This window comes from Acanthaster planci, linkage group LG20 (assembly GCF_054643075.1).
Source record: "Acanthaster planci isolate LZ-2023a linkage group LG20, COTS_SCS, whole genome shotgun sequence".
Classification (NCBI taxonomy): domain Eukaryota; kingdom Metazoa; phylum Echinodermata; class Asteroidea; order Valvatida; family Acanthasteridae; genus Acanthaster; species Acanthaster planci.
Window position 1 is genome coordinate 5618723 of NC_141796.1, and position 26061 is coordinate 5644783.

Here is a 26061-nt window from a genome sequence, read left to right on the forward strand (position 1 = left end):
GTGCTATTGTAGTTGACGAAATTAATTCCCTTTGTTCTTGAAGCTTGCATATTTGTCATCTGTTTTCACCAGGAAAATGCTGGAATCCAAAATGCGTCGGGTCATGATATTCCGCAACGGAGACGGCACCGAGATGTTTGAGACCACGGCCTCCGCTGAGAACTTTGGCAGGGTAGGTTCCAGCTTGTGACTGAATACTGCACGTGGTTTTGGCAGTTAAGTTGGTGATACATTTGGTTTCACCCTGAAGTCATGGCTTAAGACAGGCTGGCCATTTACAATGTTTTTTAATATTTTTGGATTGCGGACTTGGTAAAGCACTGGTACAGTGTTCTGGAGGTCACAGGTTCAAATCCCCCTCCAGTCAATTTCTTTGTTCATCTTCATATTAATATGTAAGCACCAATTCATTTTGTTTTGTTTTTTATCTGACGGGAAATATAGTTTCTTGACGACTGCACATTACGTCTTGCGCTGACTGCCCCAGCTAGGATTGTCTATTCTTGGACGGGCTCAGAGGTGACAGATCTTAATGATGGTAAGTCACGGCTAGCTAAATATCCGTTCAAAAATAAGTATTCTCTGCATAACTTGAATGCAACTTGAATGCAGTTGACTGTTAATATTTTTACAGGATGCAAAATAACTCCCCTACAAATGTAACTGATAATACCCAGTGGAAATTGTTCTGTTTCTTTCTGTGCCTGTCCTCAAGGATAATTCCTTTGTGTGTGTGTTTTTGATGGTACATGTAGTACAAATACATGTGTGGCAGAGCTAGAAATTTGTTATAGTTTTTGTTAGCGTCTTTTCATAGGAGTAGTTTCCCTCTAAAAGTACAGTTTTTTGTTCAGAGTTCCCCTGGATTTTTCTGTTAGTGTATCCCCATTTATTGACTTTGGCCCTTGCTTCTACCCATATTTCTTGACCCCATGCTGTGGCCACATTTAATTTTGAAGAGCAGACCAGCAGAGACACTAGCACTGTTCATTTGTTCCTCTTAACTGGAGTGTGTGTTTCTGCTTGAGTCAGGTTCTGTCTTCTGTGAGTCATCTGTGAGTCAGTGATCGAAAGTCAGACTTTCCTCATGAGGTCCATTTTACACGCTGTGTTGGGTTTCGGTTTTTAGTCTTTTGGTTTTTAGTCCTTTTAAAGTTTTAGTCTTTGGGTGTTTTTTAGTCCTTTTGGTTTTTTTTTTTCAATTTTCCAGTACTTTTTCATTAATAAATAATTTCTTGGCCTTTTTTTGAAGTCAAATATTGGTGTCTGAGTCCTTATTAATTCAGACCCTGTGACTTTTCCCTCAAATATCCTTGGTTTAGTTAGAGTTTTTTGTTAGTTTGCGAGTTCCCCATAGTGTGCCATTTTTCCCCGTTACACATGCACACCATGAATGAATACTGAGTGTTCCCCATACTGACCTTTCACCTTAAGGCTTTCTCACCACAGTCCATCCTTAAAGGCACACATTTTTCGTGGTATCATCCTTTTACAAGCCTTTGTTCTTTTCGCACCCCTGTAGTGCCCCTCTTGGACCGTTGTCTGCAGAGCAGCACCACCCCTCTCTACGGCCCGGTGTGGATCTCCAAAGGTGAACGGTTCAGCCCCAAAGGTGTCAAAGGTAAAACTTATGCCAAAGAATAACTGCATGTTGGCATTTGAGTTGTTTTTGGTCACGTCAAAGCCGAGTTCAGAAACACACTTGAACTGCTGTTGGGGTCAGAACTTCAGGCCTTCTGACTTGCTTTCATGAGCCCACGTCAGGTCAGAGGTTACTCTGTCAGAGAGAGAGGACGTGTGTTTGCCAATGCTTTTCGATTAGTTAAATATTGACAACTTTGTGATCATAATAGCTAATCCCAGCACTTGTCGCAATGTCATGTACTGAACCAATGAATTATAGTAACTGTGTGCACATGTATGTCATTTTATGCCATGCTTACACTTCATATGGCACTTTTTAAAAAATGCATCTGATACAAATTGCTGGAAATGGCCTTTTTTTTTCACTGTGTTCTTCAAAATGACTTCTTACCAGAAAGAATAATTTCACAGTCCCATAACCATCTTTAAACCAAGATTTTCAACTAGAATTTAGTCAGTCACTTTTTGGATAAATTTCAGTGATGGACTGCACCTTTAATGTGATGTCTGGACCTTTCTTGTAGCCTTTCTGGAGACCATTATCAAACACTGTAAGCAGAAACTGCAGGCCGCCAACACCTACAAGAAGCAGCTGCAGCACGGCCTGGCTGGCGAAACGCAGCAGGTCACCGTGATCGAGGTGCTGTCCAAGTCAGAGCAAGAACTGCAGAAGGAACTGCAGGAGGTAGGTGTAGTCACGAGATATGTTTTCATTTATGCCCTGTGGAGAAGAGAATGTTTGGAACATAAACACAAGGGATTCCCCTGTGGATATATTGCAAATATCACCTCTGCAGCTTGTGCAATCTCACGGGCGTGTCGCAAGCGTTCTTCAAGCTGAGGCATGCGTGCATATTAGCAGGGAAGATCACCTTCTGGTCCAAGAGGCATTCAACACATGCATACATGCAAGGCCTTTGTGAGTGCTGACCACAGTAACCGTTTCTAATTTAGGTGGCAACTTCAGCCTAATGAAAGAATGTTGTTGGTACCCTAAAAGATACTTTACGTTCATGTATCACAGAGGAAACAAAGGCTTGAGTGATGATGATTTTCCATTTGGTAACAAGGGTTGACATATTTTAACCTGCGTTTTTCATGTTGGAAATTTCTGTGAAAGACAGTGGGTTTTTATTGACAAGGTTTCTAGGATCCTTTTGTTACAGGGCTGCAAGTGGACATCGAATTATTAAGTCATAGCTGACTATTAAACCACAGGGCAACATGAAATGTACTTCCAGATAGCTTGGAAATGCGCTACGTTATGAATCATTCATATTGGCCAGGACCCAGTTTCTTTGCTTAGCTTAACAGAAAATATTGCGTAGCGGAACGCACAAAGCCACCTTTGTAACTCATATAATTGAAACCCTTGATTGACCCAAAAATCAAACCATAAATAGCTGCGATAAATCTACAAAAATCTTTTAAAAAATTGGTATGAATGGTTGTGTTGGCTACAACAAATGTTGAAAATTCATCACACATCATTTTGTCCAGTGGCATGCGTTAATGATGCAGAAATGTTGCTCTCAATGGAAGGCTTTGCATAGCATCTTGGTTGTTTTTTCCCCTCAATTTTGGCACCCAGACAGAGGAGGGCATTGCGGAGTTCAGTGAGGCCAAACGCAAGCTGCAGGACATCTTGGAGGAGATCTCAGAATCGGCAATGGAGGAAGAGGTGGGAAATTCCTATGTGTTGCTGGTCCGTTCTGTAAAAATGATGCTGAGCTGATTTTCTTGTTGTTATTTCCAAAAGAGCAATGACGAAAGAGCACCATTTAGTTTATCTTTCTTTGAAAGAAGACACCTGATCAAGAATGGTACAAAAGTTTGGTTGCAAACCCTGGTCTTGGACCCTGACCATCATTAAGTATACGGTGTGGCACTGGGAGATTGCCAAAGAGAGGCCATTTGTCAAGTGTGCAGTTGGCAAAGAACATGGCTGACTTGCCGCAATTTAAGTTTGATTGAACTGCATGGCATTCCTTACCTCACAAGAAAACCACCTTCTTAATTAAGACTCGTACTCCAAAAGACTTTCAAATCTTCAACCCAGACCAACAAACACTTGGAAAAATTCAAGTTTCCTGCTCACAGCACCATTACCAAATAGAACTTTGTGGACTATCTCCCCATGGTAACACTGCAAAAATGCCTCTTTTTCTCTTGCGTTGCAGATATTCAGGAGCCAAAATGGCTAAAGAACTTTATCATGTGTGTTAAACATTACGTTTACCTTTCATCAGCTACTTACCAAAACCCCGTGGGAAAGAAATTTACAAGCTGCCTGGTTGGGACTTGAACTACTAATGGAGGCATTCTCTCTCTGTCATTAAATATTAGAACATGTGAACCTAGCTAACTAAGAATTAAACATTTTTATTCTTTTCTGGATATTTGGCAAGAATTGAGTGCCCCCCACAGTCTTAACAGTAATCACGTGAAAAAAACAAAACAGACATATATTTTGGAACAAAATCTGGTCATATTTCACTTCCTCAGGGTGCTGGATGTACCTACACCATGCAGCATATCAAGGAGTTTGACTCGTCACATCGCCTGGTGGGCCAGCAAGGCATCAGGTTGAAGGTGAATGGTTGAGTCAGATGGGGTGGGGAATGGGTGGGGGAGAGAAAGGAAAGGATGAAACCAGCCAGAACCATTCAGTCCCAAAAGCCATGGAGCAGGAATTAACAATAATAAGACTTTTTTACTGGTGGCCATTCTGCATAGCCATTTCTTTTGTGTCCAAGTGTTACAGCTGTGGCTTAGGATAGCATATGCACCAATGGAAGCCACTAGTTAGAGGCTGCAGCTCTCCTCAACCACAAATTACGCCACCACAGCCAGTAAATTTGGACACATTCCTGACAAATCTGTGAAATTGGTATCAAGTAGTGCTGTCAAATGAAAACAGCTATGATGTCCCAGAAGGGACATTGTAATTGTTGTTTTTCTTTTCGAGTACTGCAAAATTCTGCCACATAGTATTCACTTTTGTTGTCATGCTTCACTTGAAGTTGTTTTCAACAGATTTTAAAGTTCCAATGTTTGAGGCAAGAATTGTTTTGCAATACTTGTCACTTTCTTTTCTGGAAGGTGTATGAGAATGGACAAGGCGAAGGGGAAGAAACAGTGTTTTTCAACTTGAAGGAGGCCTCTAAAGGAATCGGCAACGACCATAGTCTGCTTCTTCAGCGGGTAATTGTTACGTGTTTGTTATTGTGTCATTACTAGAAGATCCAAAGAAAAGTATTTTTTATTCTGAGTCTCCTTCTAGAAAAAAGGGATAGAAATTATCGATGTCACCAATTTTTTCCAGCTGCAGCAAAGGGTATTAAGGCCATCGGAAACAATGAAATGTTGTTAGACCGGCATCAAAGGGTTAGTGTGCAGGGTGTCAAGTGATGTCCAGTTACGGATGTCTTTCTGAAAATAGAAACGTACAAAATTTTGCCTTTTCCAACTGAATTTGTATGGTGCTGGTGCCACTTATTTGATTTGGTCAGAAAAACATTTTGCTTTTGAAAATTAGTAATATTGCTTTAAGTCAAGAAAATTATAGTTTTTCAGACCAGATAAGATTGGACTCCTACTGCCAGGATTTTTGAGGGTCCAATTTTCCTGGTAGGATTATTTACTTCAAAATTTTTTTCTCATCTCAGCTGCTTGATGAGCTGACTCGATGGGCCCGCGTGGAAAAGAACACCACAGCCCTCAGCACCGTGGTCACCAAGATATTTGACCGTGAAGGCAAGGAGATCACAGACGTCCACGCTCTCAAGAATGACCAAGAAGTCTGGATTTCCTTTGGAGAGCCATTCAGAGACCCAAACGGTTGGTTCACATTTCTGATGCATTTGCTTTATGTTGATATATAGAACAATTTAATATTTGTGTTTCAGATACCATACAAGTATCGTGCCTTGCAGTTGAAACGTAACCTGGGAGTGGGAAGTTCTTTTCCCACTGTTCCTCATCCCGGGAATTTCATTTTCAAGCCACAAAATGTGAAAACAATTACTTAGCATGGGAAAATATTCTCATACCCTTTTCACATGAGTAAGAGAACACCTTTAAACACAGTTGGGCAATACTGTTATGCCTTTACACACAAGTGGGAACATTTTTTGCTAATGACATGTGGATGTAAATGTGTATTCTTTTACGCAAAATTTCTCATTCCCATTTGAAGGGTCAACTTTCTATTTGCCGTGAACAGTAGTATGCAAAATATAATGTGACCCAACTTGACAAAATGAATCACAGGTTGCTGCAGTCGCTTTTGAAGTACAGGCCCTTGAAAGAATCTTGAAAGATCTGACATCCAAAGCAATCCTCAACATCAGTGTTGGAGTCAAGTCCATCACAAGTCCCTTTACAAGTCTTCTCACAAGACCAGTCACAAGTCCCCTCTCAAGGCCAGTCAAAAGTCCCTTCACAAGGCCAGTCACAAGTCCCCTCACAAGGCCAGTCACAAGTCCCTTCACAAGGCCAGTCACAAGTCCCTTCACAAGGCCAGTCACAAGTCCCTTCACAAGGCAAGTCACAAGTCCCTTCACAAGGCCAGTCACAAGTCCCTTCACAGGGCCAGTCACAAGTCCCTTCACAAGGCCAATCACAAGTCCCTTCACAAGGCCAGTCACAAGTCCTTTCACAAGGCCAGTCACAAGTCCCTTCACAAGGCCAGTCGCAAGTCCCTTCACAAGGCCAGCCATAAGTAACAGGGTGAACAGTGACAGAAGAATGGTTTTGTCACAACTCATTTGAATAGCTTGTGAATTGGATAGCTATGATGATCCGGATCTGAGTGAAACAAACAGGCCCTCAGTTCTTAGTTCTAAAGTGCATATCTTTGCTTTGTAGTGTATTGCCTACAGCTGACATTGGACAAGGTGCAAGGTTTGGACCTGTATGGAGAGAGGAATGTAGCAGTCAGGGAACCACTCAACTCAGATGACATCCCAAAGGGAGAGGAAAGGTGGGTGCCAAAGGTCAGATGTTTGAAGTTGAAGGTCGTAAAGAAGTAAATCTTTAGACCAGTTACACTTCTCCGTGGTGAAAGGTCAGGTGTGGCCTGATTGGTTATGACTTCTGCTCTGTCTTTATTCTGATTGGCAGAATTTATAAGGGAATTACGACTGTGGGTCACTTGTGTATCTTAATTTTACCCCACAAACGAGGTCAGTCAGTCACTCTCTGGTAAGACAGTGACTGTGTTGTGACAGTATTGGCCAGACTACCATTAAATGTAAGTTCAATGTGCATTTAGCTCTCTGCATCAAGTGAAGCGATTGTTATCTGTGAAGTATTTTCCACATTTTTCATTTCACGTGGCAATAGTGTAGATCCAGTCTCCTGTACATGGACCAGCTCTTGTAACATTTATGGAAGTCACCGCGATCCAAATAATAGTTAACATTTTAAAACAGTTTCCCACTTGTTTTCCCTGTTGCAAACAGACCCAGCCACTGGGAGGCCACCATCGGCTTCCCCATTATCTACGACTATGAAGATGTGACCTATGACCTCCCGAAAGAGGTGCAGGACCAGAAGCGACTGAACGTGGAGAAACACGAACTGGACCTGACTGGACACTTCCTGCAACACAAGGTGAGAAATGAGGAATCCACCACCAAAAGGAACCCCAACAGATAAAAACTGATTTTCTTGAAGAGCCACATGTGGAAATGCAAATTGTCTGAAATTAGAGTCTGATTTTTGTTGAAATGATGGGGAAATTATGGTAATAAGCAAGCAGAATTCATGAAAAGTTGGAGTTGTCTTTTTTGACCTTTGGAAATGCCTTTTAGAGTCACAGTTATATGAAACATTGGAAATAATAGTAACTAGCTTAGTATTCTTTAAAAATTAATTCAAAATGACCTTTCCAAATTAATTTTGAAATGACCTGTGCCATCAAATTTTGAAATAACCTTTTCAACTGTGAGCATCGAAATGAAATTTGGACATGCCTTTCCCGTGTTTGCAATGACCTTTGTAAACAAACTCCGAAAACTACATCAGCACACAATGTCGGAAAAAACCTTGGTAAATGAACTCTGAAAATGACCACGATGCAACCTTGACATGTGAACTCTGACATTGCCTCTCTAACCCTGCAGGAGGATCCTACCAAGGTCTTGTACTGTGAGTTGGCCTTACAACCCAAGAAGAAACAAGGCAGCCGTGACATCTGGCCGCCCAGATCACAGACCTGGGTCATCAACAAGGTAGTCTGTGGCGTAAAACCCTCTTTAAATCACTACTTTATAATGTCACTGACATTATAATGTCAATGTCACTGACATTCCAGGTTTGCCAAAGCTGTTACGAAAAAATTGGAAATCTTTTGTTTGGTAGATACCATTATATGTGACCCCCTCATTCTTAAAATGTTTCCAAGCAACAATCTGGACAGTGGCACCAGTCTACACAAGAACAATGCATCTTCCACATTCTGTGCATTTCCTGACTGCCAGTGTCATCTGCCTACAAAATTTGCATTGGGGATTGCTTTGATGTACATGTACACGTATGAACGTTAACATGGGGGGAGGTCAAACAGCAGTAGTAATGGTGGGTCACATGCAGAGTTGCAGATCGTCGGTCACAAGTCAGTCCACAAGTCAACTCACAAGTCTTTCACAAGTCAGTGCGGAACTGAGAGATGAACAATAACAAAGGAATGCCTTTGTCACAGTTTATTTAAATAACTTTCGAGTTGACTTGTGGCTGAATGACTTGTGGTGACTTGCAGTGACTTGTGACTGACTTGTGGTGACTTGCAGTGACTGACTTGTGGTGACTTGCAGTGACTTGTGACTGACTCGATTACAACTGTGGGATGTTGTAACAAAAAGGTGTCCTTATTAAGTTAAATTCACTAGAGCTACATGTTGAAGTGTTTGGCGTTCCTTTTCCTTGGGTGGGTGCTGGGCCAAGACACATGCAATTGTAAGTCGTAAAGGTTGTTTTGCCTGCCTGTTGGCATGCTCTTTGTGGTAGCACATTCTTTTGGGGGGTGCTGGGCCGTGACTATAGACGTAAATGGCATAAGGTAGAGTGGGCTGTTTCACCATTCCACTGCCTTACTGCGGGGGGGGATGTATTGGGCCCCATTCTACCAGCACTGGTGGAGGCATTTTGTGGAATGCTTGCTCTGCACACATCTTTGTAGCTTGGCGGGCGGTGGTACTTTATGCTGTATAATTGCTTTTGATAGGGTTAGTCAGTTGTGGCCTGTTTTATTTTATGCAAGTCAATGCTTTCTGTCAGCCTCTTTCATCAAATTCATGTCAGTTTGATTTTTGTTTCCTTGTGTTCAATTCTTACGTGATTGAGTGTCGTGGGAACCTAGTCTAATAAATCTGACATTCTTCTGGAGAATGAAATTACACTTTCCTGTTTGATACCTTTTTTCGCAGACTCAATGTGCTGAATTATTTTTTTGAGCTCTCCTAACTGGCAGACATTGGCATCATAAAGGGGGTCGCTGTTACATTATTGAAAGGGAATTTTGCAGTTGGAGAAATGAGAAAGTCAAAGAATCACACTGTCACTATGTCAGTTTCAATTTCACACTTAAAAGGCCCTGTCTGTCGGTCTGTTCACATATGATATGAAAGGACATATTCTTCAAGAGTGAGTGCTCTGGCATGTCAGTGGCCATGCCTTTGCTCTTCGTGTTGATTTTTTGCGGCGAGTAGGTGATAAACTTGACCCATCCTTCTTTGTAAGTTGAAGGACTAACATTTATCCCTAGTTTCTTGTTTTCTTCTCCTTGCTTTGTTCATTCCAGAGAGGCCAGATTTACTGTCGGGCCATGCCGCAGCTAGCCCTGTCGGTTATTGAGAAATGGAAGGTGGACAAGCACTTTGCCGATGAGGAGACCCCAGCACAAGGCTTGGCTGTCGGACTGGAGAAGAGGTAACACAGTAAAATCTTGATTCAAAGTTGGTTAACTCGAAACTCTGCTTAACTCGAAGAATGATTAATTCCCGCCAAAAGAATAGGCTTTTATGTACAAAAACATATCCGTAACTCGAACTGCTCACGTTGCTGGATTCGTTTACCTCGAAGTTTTGGTGTAGCAGATCCAAAAGAAACTGCCGCCAGAAAGTGTAAACAGAATGCAGGTCTAGTTATGAATCATTTCTGACACGCTCACTTCGTCTTTTCACACCGGAACACTTGCAAGCGCACTACAGTGATGATCGATCTAGACACGTAAACCACACCGTGACCGCAAAATCTGACTTGCAGGAATTGGCCCAATTGTTATCGTGGGCCCATTGTAGCCAGTGCGTCGGCAGGTCGACTGATGGCTCTTTGCGGTGGCTGCGGCAATGCATTGGAGATCTTTGTGTATGCGTCACACGTACGGAAGTTAAGTCTGGCCTAATGGTCTGGCCCAGCTGCTTGTGCTCGCCCGTGCAATGGCTGCCCAATTAGAGCCACAAACCACAGCATGCTCACGTGCAGTGGACAAACCATGTGACTGCAACGCAGAGCTTTTGCGTGGCCAAATCTCACTCCCAAAAAATAAACAAAAGTTTGAAAATAAAGAACGAAGAACAAAAAATAAAAACAGACACTAATAGCATTTTTGGTTTTGCGAAATTTGAATGAAGCGCAAAAAGGTGCACCCTCATGTGATGAAAAAAGTCGTCTGACTCATCGGGAAACCCTGCCCGAGTACGCATGTGAAAGGCGCTGCGTTGCGGTGCGGTATCAGAAATTGGACCACCACAATGCGTGAACAAAAACTTGTTGCACCAAAGTATAAAATAACCACAATATCATTTCAAAAGTCATCGTAGGGAGGTTTACGGTAACTGTGCGCTCAGCGTATAGGTACATGTTATGATACACATTGTAATAATGACTTAACTTCAAAAGAAATCGGGACCTTTTTTTAATTCGAATTTCGGATAACTCGAATTTTTTGTTCATTCCCCAGAGATTCAAGGTATCAGGGTTTATTGTAGTTCAACTTTTACACTCTTGAGTGTCTCAATATATGTGCAAATTGCTTCCTCCTGCCAGAGACACCCAGGGTTTTTGTGCGCATTCTGATGAAAATGAGCTGTATGTATTATGTGCCATTACGGCTTGCATAAAGCGCTTTCCACATTTTTTATTTCATCTCCACCTTAATCTTTTTCTCAAGGTCAAAAGTAGATTCAAACAATTAATTGAAAGTAACTTCAGACATTGGCCTGAGATATTAACAATTTGATGTTGCTGTAAGAGAAAATGAAACTTCATGGATCTTAATTTGTGGACTGAATTCATAAAGATGGAGCCTAGTTACAATGAGGGAGATAAAAACTGAAATTTAAAAAAGAGTTTTTCCCACCCGTGCTTTCATATTTAAAGTCTTCTTCTCAGTGGGCTCTATTCACAAATTGGCTATTTTGGATTGTGATCCATTAACCCACGGTATTCAGTGAGCACTGCGAACTGGCAAGGAGCCTGACTAATCTACATCAGCTACACATTGAGGTCATGTCTGAAATGGACTTCCAGAGCTATGGCTATGTCTGTTGGCAGCATATCCCCTTGTATATATCCAATGGTGCAAAGTGCTATAAACCCAGCTCAAGTCAACAGATCCAGATGTACATAGTCATAACCTCACTTCTAGTTCAAGATGGCAGCCACATAAATGCGGCTGATTCAGTCAGTTTTTCTCAGTTTGATCTCACGAGCACTCAGACTGCGAGGTACCCCTTTATTTGAGACTCAGCATTGGGCAATTTTTTTTCATCCTGTCTACAGACAGCAAGGCAACCCCTATCAGCAGTGGGTGTTCACTGAGGATGGTTTCATTCATGCTATGGTGAGTCATTTACGCTTATCGTGACTTGTAGGGTCTATTTAGCACAGATGTTGGAAAATGCAGATAGCAGTGTTGTAATAAAGACATCACAAGATCATTCAAAAGACCAGACACAAGTCCAGGCACAAGACCAGACGCAAGTCCAGGCACAAGACCAGACGCAAGTCCAGGCACAAGACCAGACACAAGTCCAGTCACAAGACAACACAGGACCAGACAGAAGTCCGGTCACAAGACAAAACACAAGTTCAGTCACTAGATGAGACACAAGTCCAGTCACAACCTTCAGGGTGAATGGTGCCAAAGGAATATTTGTCACAGTTCGTTTGAATAGTTTCGTGATTTGACCTCCGACTGGAGGTCTTGTGATGGTCGTGTGGGGGGCTCTTAGAATGGTTCTACGAGGTGTCTACTACAACACTGACAGCCATGCCTCAGCCTTCAGATTGGCTACCATTTAAGGTGGTACTTTGGAAGGTTAAAAATTAATTGAGGTTGCTGTGTGTTGAGAAACTGAAAAGAAAATGGTCCTTGCAGTCTTAATCTTGAATCTGCAAAGAAAAATACATTCTCCAGTCTTCTCCACGGGCTGTTTTAGCAGGGCGGACCGCCCTGCCAAAATTTTGGGCCGCCCCGCTAAAATTTTTCACCCTGATATTTTTTGAGTAGTGTATTTATTCCCCGAATGTCTACTTTCCCAAGATTTTAGTAAAAAAGAGGTTTACCGCAGTTTGTGGATTGAGTTTGAGTTTACCGACGATGCTTATGATGTACTGACAATGCTGATCGTTGGCTGCCTACTACCATCATGCATAGTCAACCTTGTGTCCCAAAAAAACCATCACGTATGTTTTGTACCTGTACACGTACATTGTATTACGCAAGCGTGTACATGTACACGCAGTGCATGTGACTGGTACCCGCGGCGCAACATTGTTTTGCGGAGTGTGTGTGGGTGCCAGTTGAAGGACCATGCCATGCCTGAGCAGCCCCCCCGCTCTGCTCCGATCGAGGGGTTGCTTCATTTTTATGACGTGAGCTGGAAATTGTAAACTTATCTTTGCCTGAACATATTTCTTTTGTCCTTTTCTATTCAAGGGCACATTTTGAGGCTTGTTTTCACTGTGCCTTTTCACAGTCAACTGATCATTGAGAAAACCGCATGCTCTGCTCATCTCAAGCATGTTTCGAGTCACTGACATGTTCTGCTAAAAATGCTCCGGAAATTTCTTCATCAAATCTTTTGATGAAGAAATTCCTCCTGAAGGATATCCTCGCCAATATTTCACGTTGTAAATGTAATCAGATTTGGGGCCAAATTACAGACGAAAGTGGACTGGAAATTGTCCCAGAATGCACCACAGATCATCTAGAATCCAAAATTTTCCGGGGCCCTTAAGCGGGCCACGGACCCCATGCCGTAAGGGCTTCACACTTCGCGCTCGCAATTTTGTCTACCACCCTGCCAAAATTTTCGGCCGTGGAGAACACTGATTCTCCGTTCTCAAATATCAGCAAACGGAGCAGTTTCTGTCTGGACCAGTATTGTCTTCTGTGGGCGTGTGTTTAGTCTTGTGGAACCTGTGAGATCACTTTCTTGAGGAGGAAGGGTGCTAGACCTGTTTACAGCATCAGCACTCATCAGTATAGGGTTGATGCATCTGGTTTTCTGGAAACCTTTCAATTGCCCACAAATGCACGGTCTTCCTTACTTATTTTCTTGCTACAAAAGGCCCCCTCATAGTCAAAGTCTCTCTAGTATATAAATCTGTAGAAGAGAAAGGCCGGGTTCAAATCACTTGGCTACGGCTGGAAATTATGCACGAGTCTATCTATGGCAGTGGCCGTGGCCAGTTCCAATCTGTGGCAGTGGCCGCGGCCAGTTCCCAGTCTATGGCAGTGACCGCGGCCAGTTCCCAGTCTATGGCAGTGGTCACGGCCAGTTCCCAGTCTATGGCAGTGGCCACGGCCAGTTCCCAGTCTATGGCAGTGGCCACGGCCAGTTCCCAGTCTATGGCAGTGGCCACGGCCAGTTCCCAGTCTATGGCAGTGGCCACGGCCAGTTCCCAGTCTATGGCAGTGACCGCGGCCAGTTCCCAGTCTATGGCAGTGGCCGCGGCCAGTTCCCAGTCTATGGCAGTGGCCACGGCCAGTTCCCAGTCTATGGCAGTGGCAGTGGCCGCGGCCAGTTCCCAGTCTATGGCAGTGGCTGTGGCCAGTTCCCATTAAGTCGTGTGTAAATTCTGGCCATTGCCAAGTGATTCGGACATGGCCAAAAAGTTCCATGGAAAATGTTTGCACAGTTTTTATTGTATTGGTTGTCTGAATACTTCAGATAAGCTCAACATGAGGGCAGTCTATTGCACATGAGCACATTGACTTAAACATTGCCAAAAAGATCATGGACATAGTGACATATTAGTTACGTGTGATTTATATTAAGAGAAGTTGTCTTAATTTTTAATTTTCCCCAGGCTGAGCCTGAATTAGTACTGACCTACATAGAAGCCAAGCCGCAAGATGATGATGCGATTGCCATGGAGATGATGATGGGGTTCAGCCAGCAACAGCAGGCGGCCGAGCGGCAGCAGCAGCAGCAGGCACTGACTGACCCTGACGATCCCTACGGAGCTGACCCGGACTTTGATTCCAACGAGGAGGGTGAGGAGAGTCGAGGAGGGGGCGAGAAGAAAGACTCATCCAAGAAGGAGGGGGACACCTTCCCAGGGCAGGTGTACGCCGTGGCCGTCATACCCCGTATGCCCGCCAGACACCCGTGGTCAAAAGCACAGAGGTATGATGGGAGATAATCCACACAACTCAAACTTCACAGCTGAAGTGTTTTCTCTTACAGCAATGGAGGCTCCCATAATGCTTGTTGTCTGAACCCTGTGTGGACTAAAGCCAAGTCCACACAAGATTATCCCTTCTCCTGAAAAACAGGTTCTGAGGCATTTTGGGGTCAGGGTTGTATGTTGCTTAAGGCAGAAGAACAAGACAAATTCAGTTAAAAAGTGTTAACAGTGTGGGAAAAAGGTTGATCTGACTTCACAAGGAGGAGAAAATATACTAGATATGCAATGTTAACATTTGTGACAAGGCTGTTATTGTATTGCTGATAGGTTTGTTAATAAAGCCAAGAGCAATTTGAACGTACTTTTCAAGGCATGTTGCCAGCAAATTGTCGAGTGTGTTCCCTTTGGCTAATTCTAATACAGCCATTTCTATGCACTTAACTTTGCTTAGCAGAAGTGCTGACAGGATCAAAGGTTAGTCTCAAAGGTTCTTCTATCCTGGAGGCTTTCCAGAAAATTGTAAATTCGGAGCTCATTTTTCTGGGTGCCAGGTGGGCCTTAAAGCAGGAGAGATTGGATAACCTTGGCCAGTGGAAACACACCAAGGCCCAGAACCCACTGTGGAACAAGCTGGCTTACTCCTGGCCGGTCAACAGCCAGGGCGAGTGGAACGAGGACTGCGATTGGCCGATGGAGGGATATCTCATTCCCTATGCCCCGCCCATCAAGAAGATGACGCGCAAACCGAGTGGCTCGGAGGGGGAGCTGGCCTATGGCCAAGACCAAAAGGATTCTCCGCTTAGAAGTAGGTCCCTATAAGCAAACAAATTCTAAAGATAAGACGATGAGAATTGTTTTAATAAGGGAGAAACTCTGTGGCTTTTGTGCTTCATAACATTGGTTAGGACACCAGAAGTCTTTCAATCTTTGAAGTATCATCTAGTAATAATAAAAATTTGTAACCGCATTAAGGGTGGAATGTTTAAACAAAAAGAGTAGCAAATCCGTTCACAGATTTTCCCAAAACTTTTAAATGGACCCGCCCCTTTTAGAGGTTTGACATTTAGATTGACGCAGTCTGGTGTTCATTTTTATTGTAAACGATGCCTGTAAAATGCAATCTGATTTTCAGAACGCTTAACTGCTCGGTCATATCAAAGGAATACCATGAATTCATCACCGGACCTTTGTGTTAACTGTTAACATTGTATACAATTTGTTGCATTTAAAGTTTTGAATGACACCCATGGTAAGGGTTAGACGTTTACACAATGAAATGGTTAAACAATACGTGAAAGTTTTCTAACCATTTTTCAAAAACGCAAATTCCCACTCTTAAACCCCATCTAGGAAAATGAGTCGGAGACTTGTCACCATGATCAGTCTTGAGTTGAAGGCCTTGAAAAGAATCTTGCACAGTGGACGTTGATAGGAACCCTCAACATTTTTGGCCTACACAGTGTCCATATTCATCAAGATGCAGGACTTAGTGATCCATCGAAACAGAGCTCAGTACTCTTTCTGATTCACACAAGAGCAAATTACAGAAAAAAATGGCCTTATGACTCATTTTGTAGGATCCTCTCACATTTGTTCATTATGGCCTTCCAAGTGTTAATTCGTTGGTCATCTTCGCATTCAAGCTGTTCCACTACGGCTGAGGGTTCTGAAGAACGGCGAGCGGGACGTTCAGAGAATGGCTCATATCGTGGGACCAGACCTCACCAATGTAAGTAGTAGTGGAGTTGTTGGTTTGGAATAACTTACCTTTGCAGGTATGGAAAGAGTATCTCCGTCTTCCAAGTCTGCTCTGAGTGGGAACAATAGAGGGTGTGTTTTTATGCAGCAACAACAGCTGTTTGGTGTGCGCACAGGTTCATCGCATCAAGTGATTGAGAAACGGTCTGAAGGCATCTTGTGGGATCAGTTGCAAATGAGTAGGTTTGCTGTGTGACCATTTGGTATTGATTCAGCTGCTTCTACAAGTCCACAGTGAACTCATGGACAGGTTGATTACAAGTAAAACACATGTCAAGCCACAGGTTTGGTCCTGGGCAACAGGCACCATAGAGAGTGAAAAACGGTCTCTTGGTTATGGGTCGTGATATTAAAGATAGACCCATTTTGCAAAGAACCCCTTCGGCAGTCTTTCTTGGTTTCACAAAAAATCCTTTCACACCCGCCGAGCTACTGGCCTTGGAGGCAGTGTTAGTTAGTCAGTGTTAAGTGATCATGAGTTGACGCTGAGCAAAATGAAATGCTCATTTACTGATTGCGCGTTCAGGTTGTTTGCGTATTGGCTTTGTTGACATATTATTTTAGAATACAGATGCAGATATGCAAATAGCCTTACAAAAGCCACACAAAATTTCCAGTTTTCCATAGGTTTGTGCACAAACATGGATACGCCTAGCAGGTATCGCTTCGTACATGAGTCAGTGCTCTAGTTTTTATGTATAACTCTATGGTCCATCTCCAGTATTCAGTTTCACTCTCCATTTTCAGATGATGAGAGACCTGAATCGGACGGCCATGAATGGCAAGCGGCCCCATCGTCGCAGCCAGTCACGTGAAAAGAGCGTGGAGAAACTGGAAGAGGAGATGGCCCAGAAGAGACAGGCCAAGAAGGATGAAGTCAAGGCCCTGGAGTTTCAGCTGGTAAGGGAGCAAGAGGAATGACAGTGGCAGATGACAGATCACTTTGATATACAATGAACAGACTTTGGGGAGAGAGACCAGTTTTTAAGTACGAGGTGTTGTGGTCTTTTCCTTACATTCAAATTCCAACCCTGATCCGTGCCCACCATAGCCCATCTGTGTGGATTCCATTGTCCCATCTGCACTTCGTCAGTGTGACCTGGACTATTTTTTCTTCAAACATTTCTTCTTACTGGTAAAACTGAGAGTCTTTTCCATTTTCACTCAAGTCCAGCTTTAGTCTTTGAGGGTCAGTCCTGCTAAAACACATGATCCAGGATAAAACAGCTTTCATGAAATGACTAAATGTGACCGGTGCTAGAAAAATGGGTAATAAGTTGCCAGATTCAAGTTATCAGTTTTTGATATGGCTGGATTGAGAACATCAAAAGCTACAGTTGGATTTATGAAGGACCCCTGTAGTGCACTGCGTTCCAGAGATATTTAGACATTTGTATATCCACATTTTTGGATTCGATAAAAGAATTTTTCGAGAAAAAGCTCAGATGTAACACTCTGAAACACAATGCTATGTAGGATTTCTTACTGAATGATCAATTTTTCATCTTTATTCATCAGTATCCATGTTTGTAGTCACAAATTCTGAAAACATAAATGTTATACAAGCTAACAGAGGAAAACACAAAATCACTTTTTTGAAGACATTTTGCCCTCTCCAAATAGAAAAGGCCATAACATATTTCGGAATTGCGTGACTTATGACCCCTTTTTGCAGAGCAGGTCACAAATATCACCCAATCTGACAAAGTGATTCAGAAGTCGCAAGAGTTAAAGGCCTTCAAGAGAATCTGTCACCGTCAAAATCAACACGCACCTCAATGTTGTTTACCCACATAATGTCTACTCCCAGGATACCAAATTGAGTAATGCATCAATACACCGACCAGTAGCTGTCTCTAATCAGTCTATCAAAACAAAGCGGCCTTTGTGGAATCAAGTCACAGGTTGATGTGTTTTTTTTTTGTCTGCGTAGTTTCTGGACCGCTGCACATCCCTCCTCAACCTGCCTTTCGCTGCGCGCCGACTCTTCGACGAGAGTGGACGGGAGCACCTCTCGCTGGATGACCTGCAGCGGGACCAGCTGGTCTTTGTCTCATGCGGGGAGGCCTGGAGCGATCCCAACCTGTCCAGCCAGGAGCAGCAGCGTCGAACCATCCTGGCTACGCTGGTGGCCGACGTGGGCGCAATCAAGCAGTACTGTGCCCTACGTAGTCCCATGAGTGAGTGCTCAGACCTTTTCCCAAGACCCAAGGCCTCTTCCCTGATCTTGACAGGTGGTTTTTCTTATGAAATGTTGATCTACAACCAAAATTGCCAAAAGTCCAATCAAACGTTCATATCCAACCAGACAAAATTTTCCAAAGCCCAACCTACAGCTTTTTTCATTTTTTTATTGGATTCAAGACACAAGACTTTCACCACACTTAGGAAGCCTGGGTGTTAGCAGGTGCAAAAAGCTAACCATGAAAATTGGCACATAAGTTGGATTTAGTCTCACTTATTTTAGGTGCTCTCGCATTTCCAGATCTGGGGTCCTGAAACAAGAATTTATCTAGAAGATAGACCAGACCTCCCAACCTTCCCGATTTTGGTGGAGAATTTCTGCTGTTTCACTTTGTTTCCACCACTCTGATTTCACCTCTAAAATTTCTGCCAAATCGCAATTTTGACGCGCCTATTATTTACCAGAAAATGTCCACGTAATCTTGTGCATGTACTGCACTGCAACGCCACGTCCTTGGCAGCGCCCTCTTTTGATGCGTACTCACAGCAAGTTGGACGTGATCATGTGATAAAATGCCCTCTATCGACAACTACATTGTATTTGACACTCTATGTGTTGTGTGGTGCTCGGTTTCGCTCAGTACCACAGCTAAGAACGTTTGGATCATATAAGGTTTGGTGTTTGGAATGTTATGATGGAACTAAATTTCTTTTAGTCAGCAAAGAGTTGCAAAAAAGTAACTCTTTGCTGACCTTGGTACCCAGAATTGATAGGAATCAATTATGCCTGCATTATCCATAGATCTGGTTCTGGATGTGGATGGTGCTCTGGCTGTAGGGAGCCCTCTTGTGGTCAACCAGATTGCAGTGTCACCAGAGGAGAGGCAGCACATCCTGCAAGGTCCCACTCCGGAGGCAGAGCCTGAAGAGGCGGAGACAGACGGAGATGTGTACGCAAACTTGAGGTAAAGATTGACTGTACAAGTCTCACGGGACATGATAATGCAAAGGGGAAAAATCGTGCTTTGGTTTTATGTGAATGGAAATCATACTTCGCACAACTAAACATGTGTCGTGCTGTGCAAAATTTGTCTCAAGTCGTCAGAGCTACTTTGAGTTTGACTTTGTATTAGATTGAGAAAGCTGAGCTCTTGGTTTTGACATGTCACTCAGTTTCGTGTGTTGAAAACAGACGTTGTGTAGATGTTATAATGTTGAGGATTTCTATCACTTACACACTGTACAAGAGTCTTTCAAAAGCCTGAAAAGTAGCTCAAGATTACAACTTGACTCATTTATGCAGAGCAGTTACTACTTTGTGATGGCTTAAGTTGTGGTTTCCTCAGTGAAAGTCCTTTCACAAGAACATTTGTACTACCCTCCTTAAGGTGTGTCTAATCCAAATTTGACTGCCAGCCAAACTCATTTCATTGGCAACATTGGAGTCAGGAATAAACCTCTAGAGCTTCAGTGTGCTTTATAATAAATGGCCACACAGGAATGATGTCAGTCAATAGGAGTGAAACTGCATATCAAGCTAAGAAAACACTGAAAACTCACGAGTCTGAATACATGCGTCAACATGACTACATACCCATGAGAAATATGCATACTTTTGTTGCACTTCATTTGAATAGCTTGTGACCTGGCTGAGACTGGTCAATATCATGATAGATTTGAAGGGCCTTGAGGTGGACACGTCCTCAATGCCATCTTTTCCAGTAGTGCAGTATCCAGCAATGAAAGGACTCAACTGGTTTTTTGTTCTCTGGTTTGCTTGACAGTGCCCACGAGCGAGCCCACATTGCATCAGACCAGCGAGCCGAGGGGCTGAAGTGGCCCTGGGAGCGAGTCCTCAATGCCAGCTTAGACGAGGTGGTGGAGGTCAATCAGGGGTCGGCCAGCGAGGAGGCGGCTTTCTCCAACATCGATCTCTATAAAAAATTCAAGTATGTGTCCGGTCCCATCAGCAGAGTGATAGTCAGGATTTTGGTTTGACCTCTGGTCTTTGATTTTAAACTCGGTAGGGATTAATAACCTGGACACAGACGAACCAAAATAAATAGAATACAAGAAAGAATTGAAAGGAAATATCATGTTTTGTTGACTTACATATGCTGTAGAGTACCAAAGTGTGATGTCATTGTGAACCAGAAAGTGCAGTGCAAACGAATGGAGTACGCATGCGTTGGTTCACAGGCTGGTTCTCGCCGTAATGCCTTTTACACACATAATTGTACACGGTACTCTATAGAGTACCAAAGTGTGATGTCATTGTGAACCAGAAAGTGCAGTGCAAACGAATGGAGTACGCATGCGTTGGTTCACAGGCTGGTTCTCGCCGTAATGCCTTTTACACACTAATTGTACACAGTACTCTATAGAGTACCAAAGTGTGATGTCATTGTGAACCAGAAAGTGCAGTGCAAACGAATGGAGAAAGCGCGCGTTGGTTGACACGCTGGTTCTCACCGTAATGCCTTTTACACACATAATTGTACACGGTACTCTATAGAGTACTAAAGTGAATATGTCACACACTCTATTATTTGTGTAAAAGACATCAACGTGTGAACCAGTACAGGACCCAACATGGGCGTGTACTCCATTTGTACTGCAGCTTCTGGTTCCAAGCAACGTCTCACTTTGGTATTCTGTGAACATTTGTGATGGTTATTGATGTCTCACCTACATGTAACAAGTTTCTTTCTGTTTTGTCAGGCCCAAGCAGCCAAAGAGTCCGCGCAGCACCAGGCTCTCCCACCAGCGCTTTGTGTTTGCCGATGGCTTCCTAGCCGTCAAAACAGCACCTTACCTGGTGGTGGGGCTGGAACAGCCTGAGTTGGAGTTGTCCAGGGTGGTCCTGTGTAAGAAGAATGCCGAGGATGCCTCGCAGCGATGGGAGGCGGACACGCAGGGGTGAGCATACAAATATAACAATTGTAGCCTTTGCGCTACAGATCGTCAAACTGTGTGGCTCAGCAATGACATGTACTGGGATTAGTAATCAAATAATGTCCGTTACATGTACATGCAACTCAAATGTCACTTTATTTCCTGGAATGATGTGGCAAACTGGGGGGGGGCTATGCAATAACAAAGTCTGAAGTCAGGTGATAATAATTTGTGAGTCATCTATGACCGGGGGACTTAAATTAAATACAGAGATAGCGCAGAAACACAGCAGCGTGGCGTCGTAGAGTAGCAGTAGTAGTTGAGTTTGACAGTAGGTGTTCTGGTGGTGGTAGTGACGGTGACAATGGCTGTAATGACAATGGTGACATTAGTGACAGTTATGGTGGTTCAATTTGCTGAGCTGGCAAGGTTTTCACAAATTAACTGCAAAAGAAGGACAATTTTCTCAGAAATTCACCGCACAACGCGGCATAAAATGGTGGAACGGAATTATGTGAGCGCTCACACAGTGCCCTCTAGGAGTAAAACGTCACAAAACGCAAGTCACTACACTTGCAAACAAAACAAAATACAGAACGACATTCTGGCTACTGCAACAATGTCTGGGGGTAGATATTACACACATATGGACTGGCAGTGAGGTCACTAGTACACACCTATGTGCCCTGAGGGACTATGAATGGCAAGAAGAGGGTCCTATATTCTGAAATCAAACTAAGAGAAAAAGGACCATTCACTGGTCATAAACAGGTCTGCTGGTCCACATAAGTGAACTGTGTGACAAAATGCAGGATTACTTGTTAAAAGAACGAAGATGTCTGTGTTTATCTGCAGTTTCCTTGGCATGAAGCTACAGAGAACATTTATTTTTCCCCTTCAATAGGATGCCAGTCCATCGCAGGCTGCTCCCCAGCTAAAACTGGTACCCAGCTAACACTGGTACCCGGCTAATACTGGTACCCACTTAATGCTGATACCTAGCTAATGCTGGTACCCAGCTAATACTTGTACCCAGCTAACATTGCTCCCCTGCTAATACTGGTACCCGGCTGATATTTGTACCCAGCTAACACTGGTACCCATCTATACTTCTTGGTATAGAGAGACGTAAGCAAGGTTTAAATGGCTCAACCAAGGCCGCAACATAAGCCCACCTGGCCACATGCACCCCTTATCTGTTAACTACGAATCACAGTAATACTTGTTGAAAGTCAAAGCTCTTCTTTATCTTTCTATTTCACCACACCAGCTTCATCCGCTCCAAGTCAAGCCCAGACCTTGTCTTGGGTGCTCAGATGCCGAGTGTTGCATTGGATGAGGACAGCCAGGCTCCAGGCAGCTTCTGTGGTCAGTCGGTCACCCTACAGCATGGCCGGACAGTCAGATATGGCGCGGCCAACCAGAAGTGGTCATTCGAGAAGGAGACTGGCTTCCTAGATGCCTTTGCAGCCGACATCAAGGATAAAGGTTGGTTTATTGAGTCCTCTTCAAAGGAATCTTATTTGAATTGGAGACATAAAGGATCAGAAAGATCACACCTAGGGAATCTATTTGCACATTTTGAACAGCTCGGCCTGAACGGATATGAGTGAGAAAAGGTTCACAACTGTTCAGGAATTCAGTTCTGAAGGTTTGGTGTCGACTTGGGAAAAGTTCTTTCTAGTTAGATATTTTGGAAGACAGTTGAGCGTCAAAGGATTGCCTCTACCATTCCCAGTTTTTATGCAGTTTTGTCTGTTGAAGTTTGTTAGTCACTTGATTAAATGTCCATTTTATTTGTAGAAATCACTGCTGCCAATAAGGCTAGTGTGTGTACCTTTGCAGTGTGTGGAGAGACACCCCTGGAACAGACAGTAAGTCAATAAGTAGCATTTTGATATTAAATCAATAAATTAAAGTTGAACAAGTTCTATGCAACTTCCTACTTTTAAAATATGAAATGTAGTTGATATCCTCAATACGGCCAGTTGGCACAAGATAGACTGCAGTGTTGCCATTTCTAGTTTTTATTTTTACAAGGGGTTTTAATAACTGTTTGAAAAACAAAAGACTTCTCTGTTCTGTGCACCGTTTCCCCCAACCAGTGAAGCCTGTTTTGCCTTTTTGCGTAGGGATTCATTGTAATGGGCATCAAATCATCTGAACCTGTCATTGTGTGTGCTGCCTGTGCACGCTCCATGAGGGCCAATCACAGGCTACGGAGGCTGGAGGAGGCGACAGAGTTTGCCTGCGCCGTGGGCCTGGCTCCTAAGCGTGGCGCCAGGATGACAGGTTGCTTCCAATGTCTGAACGGAAAGGTAATTGGGACTTATTTGTTCAACCGTTGCCTTTCCCAGGGAAGCTTTGTATTTGGAATATTGTTGTGGCACTCCAGCATGTCTCCACAGTTTTGTTTATGTCACCACAGTCCACTCCCAGCAGGAACAGGACAAGGCCTGTCTGTACCACAATCCCTGAGGGTCAAAACCTCGATATCGCAATACTCCCCCGAGTTTTAAGTCAATATTAAACCTGCTTGCTATGACAATACATTTCATTGGAACAAGTTTCCTATTTCATTCAGTTGTAATTGAACCATAATAATTATATCTAATAATCTGAACAGTTTCAAGTTCTGGCATGAAGCAGTTTAAAATCCCAAAAGAAAAGAAAGACTAATTGAATGGAAAGAACATCGCAGCTTATCACCTGCCTGCAGTTTAGCAGTAAAATGAATAGAAAATATAGGTAGTTGATCAGAAGATTTATCCTTATTTGGTCAGGTTGACCTGTCCACATTTGAGGCTTCCAACACCATGGCCCAGTACGAGAAGGAACTGAGGCGACTTCGTCAGATGTCCAGTGCTCGAATCATTGCCAGGGAGATATCTGCCTACCAGCCTGTACAGATGGTGAAGATACTCGCCCACCGTAATGGTAACGGGCGGAGCACAGAGGGCGTAGTGATGACTGGATCGACTGTCAGGGGGGTATGTGGGTGTTTTCCTGTTTGTGGATGGGAGGGGCTTAGCGGAATAGAAGTGGGCGGAGCACAGAGGGTATTGCAATGACTGGATGGACTGTCAGGGGGGCACCATATGTGTATGCCAGCCTGTTTGAGGGTGGGTGGAGATTAGGGAAATATACGTGGGCGTAGCATAGCGGGTGTGGTAATAACAGGACTGACGTTTTGGGAGGTATGTGGACGCTAGCCTGTTTGCAAGTGGGTGGGCCAAAGGGAATGGTGATGGGAGCCACATGTACTGGTTGATGACTCTTGAATTCACAAGGGTGTGTGAACATTTACTGTGGGTGGGCAGGGCACAGAGGGGATGGGAATAGGCAAAACACAAAGGGTGTGGGCGTCAGTGGAATGAACTAGAAGGATGTTTGATAGATGGTGGGTGGAGCATGGAGGGGGTTGGAATGACGTGGCCAAGAGGGGGCTGTAATGGACTGAAACTTTGTGAGTGTATAAACACATTAATCAGTGACGGAATGTGAAGGGATACAAACCATTGATAGGAGGATTGATGGACAAATCAGGAGCTTGATATTTCTACCCATTGCTTTATCCTGTTTGACCTGGGTTATAGGTAAGACCAAACGAAGTCATGATGGGTTGTTGAACAGTTTATGCCTGTCATACTGGGATACAAGTCTAAATAGAAATCTTGCACTGCTAACCCTTGTTTCTGTTGTGTGGTTTTTTTTCCACTCAGTTGTTGGATCAGTGTACCTATGGCCTACAGCTGTCCACTGCAGCTCGCCGGCTCTACACCCAGGACGGTACACTCATCCTGACGGTGTCTGATCTCATACAATGGAACCTGGCTTGCTACGGCCTAGCTGGCGTGGATATCAACGAACAAGGTCATTTCACTTGTGGTTTGTAGTTTGGATAGATGTGCTACTGTTGGTTGCCTTCCCAAATTCCTCAAGTCTTTCAGGAATTAGTTCAGTTTGGCATTTCCAGAAACTGCCATGATTTTTCTGAACATCGGGGTCTTAGAAAGTGTTTAGTGAAAGAGTGGTCCTTTTGCTTGTGTTGCTGTTGCTTGTAATATTTTGCTTGTTAGTCGATGAAATTTACTAAGCACGCATATGTTGGCATAACTCTAAATGTTGATCATTCACAACATTGCGATAGTTCTTTGAAGAGTGCAGGCCCTCTGCGAATTTATCTATCAATCGTTAAAATGAGGACTGAACAATTGATTGGACGACTCAGTCAGACATTCTGCAAATGTAGTCCTCCAATGAGTCCCTTTCTTGCATTTCCTTATGTATTCTGTACTCTGCCTTCTAATGTTGTCATACGCAAAGTCAAATACTGTGTCTTAGAATTTATAATACTAAAATTCTTGTGGCAGCACTCCAAACAAGATCCAGGAAATGTAAGATTGAGAGGCGTACTGAAATGCATGAGAGACCAAATTTGGAATATTTTTTTTTTTTTTTATTGCTGACAGAGGATGAGAAGGACAAGACAGGTGACAAGCGACGGGAGTCGTCCTCTGAGCTGAAAGTGTCCTCTGTGCTGCGTATTCCTGTGGAGGTCTGGGTCTCGTGCGGAGAGCCGTTTGCCAGGCCTGAGCGTAAGTGAAAAAGTGTTGACGTGGCCAGAATATCACAGCAACAGCAAAGCCCAAACTATCATCTGCCTGGGTGATAGATACACCATGATGAGTCAATAGCCTGGATTTGCGTCGGGTTGCAGTACGGTGTATTGAAATAGGCGCCTAAAGACAGCAGTAGAAAAGGAGAGAGGTTGCCCATCCTGGTGGCGCTCAGGAAAGTCAGGATTACGACCTCTAGGATAATTTTCCTCTCAAATTCACATGTGTCAGGCACCTTAAAATTTTTAATTTCTTCTTTTTCCCCTTTCGGAAAAAACCATACTCACAAAATAGTTCATTTGTACTAGGAAGTGCCCAG

At 43.5% G+C, this 26061-nt stretch overlaps 1 protein-coding gene across 2 annotated transcripts in view; it reads left to right on the forward strand.

The window, feature by feature from the left end:
• Positions 1-26061, forward strand: part of dcdc1 (doublecortin domain containing 1) — a 39146-nt gene that overhangs the window by 6987 nt on the left and 6098 nt on the right. For both annotated transcript variants that reach the window (XM_087130521.1, XM_087130522.1), the window contains exons 7-33: positions 73-172; positions 445-538; positions 1523-1621; positions 2169-2329; positions 3236-3325; positions 4150-4236; positions 4747-4848; positions 5313-5484; positions 6514-6628; positions 7110-7260; positions 7773-7880; positions 9449-9576; positions 11431-11491; positions 13966-14285; positions 14838-15091; positions 15930-16015; positions 16792-16944; positions 17978-18224; positions 19031-19193; positions 20013-20177; positions 20950-21147; positions 22394-22611; positions 22927-22997; positions 23256-23441; positions 23907-24113; positions 24846-24996; positions 25596-25721. In XM_087130521.1, coding sequence (XP_086986647.1) covers positions 73-172; positions 445-538; positions 1523-1621; positions 2169-2329; positions 3236-3325; positions 4150-4236; positions 4747-4848; positions 5313-5484; positions 6514-6628; positions 7110-7260; positions 7773-7880; positions 9449-9576; positions 11431-11491; positions 13966-14285; positions 14838-15091; positions 15930-16015; positions 16792-16944; positions 17978-18224; positions 19031-19193; positions 20013-20177; positions 20950-21147; positions 22394-22611; positions 22927-22997; positions 23256-23441; positions 23907-24113; positions 24846-24996; positions 25596-25721 — 4013 coding nt within the window. The remainder of the gene's footprint in view (positions 1-72; positions 173-444; positions 539-1522; positions 1622-2168; positions 2330-3235; positions 3326-4149; positions 4237-4746; positions 4849-5312; positions 5485-6513; positions 6629-7109; positions 7261-7772; positions 7881-9448; positions 9577-11430; positions 11492-13965; positions 14286-14837; positions 15092-15929; positions 16016-16791; positions 16945-17977; positions 18225-19030; positions 19194-20012; positions 20178-20949; positions 21148-22393; positions 22612-22926; positions 22998-23255; positions 23442-23906; positions 24114-24845; positions 24997-25595; positions 25722-26061) is intronic.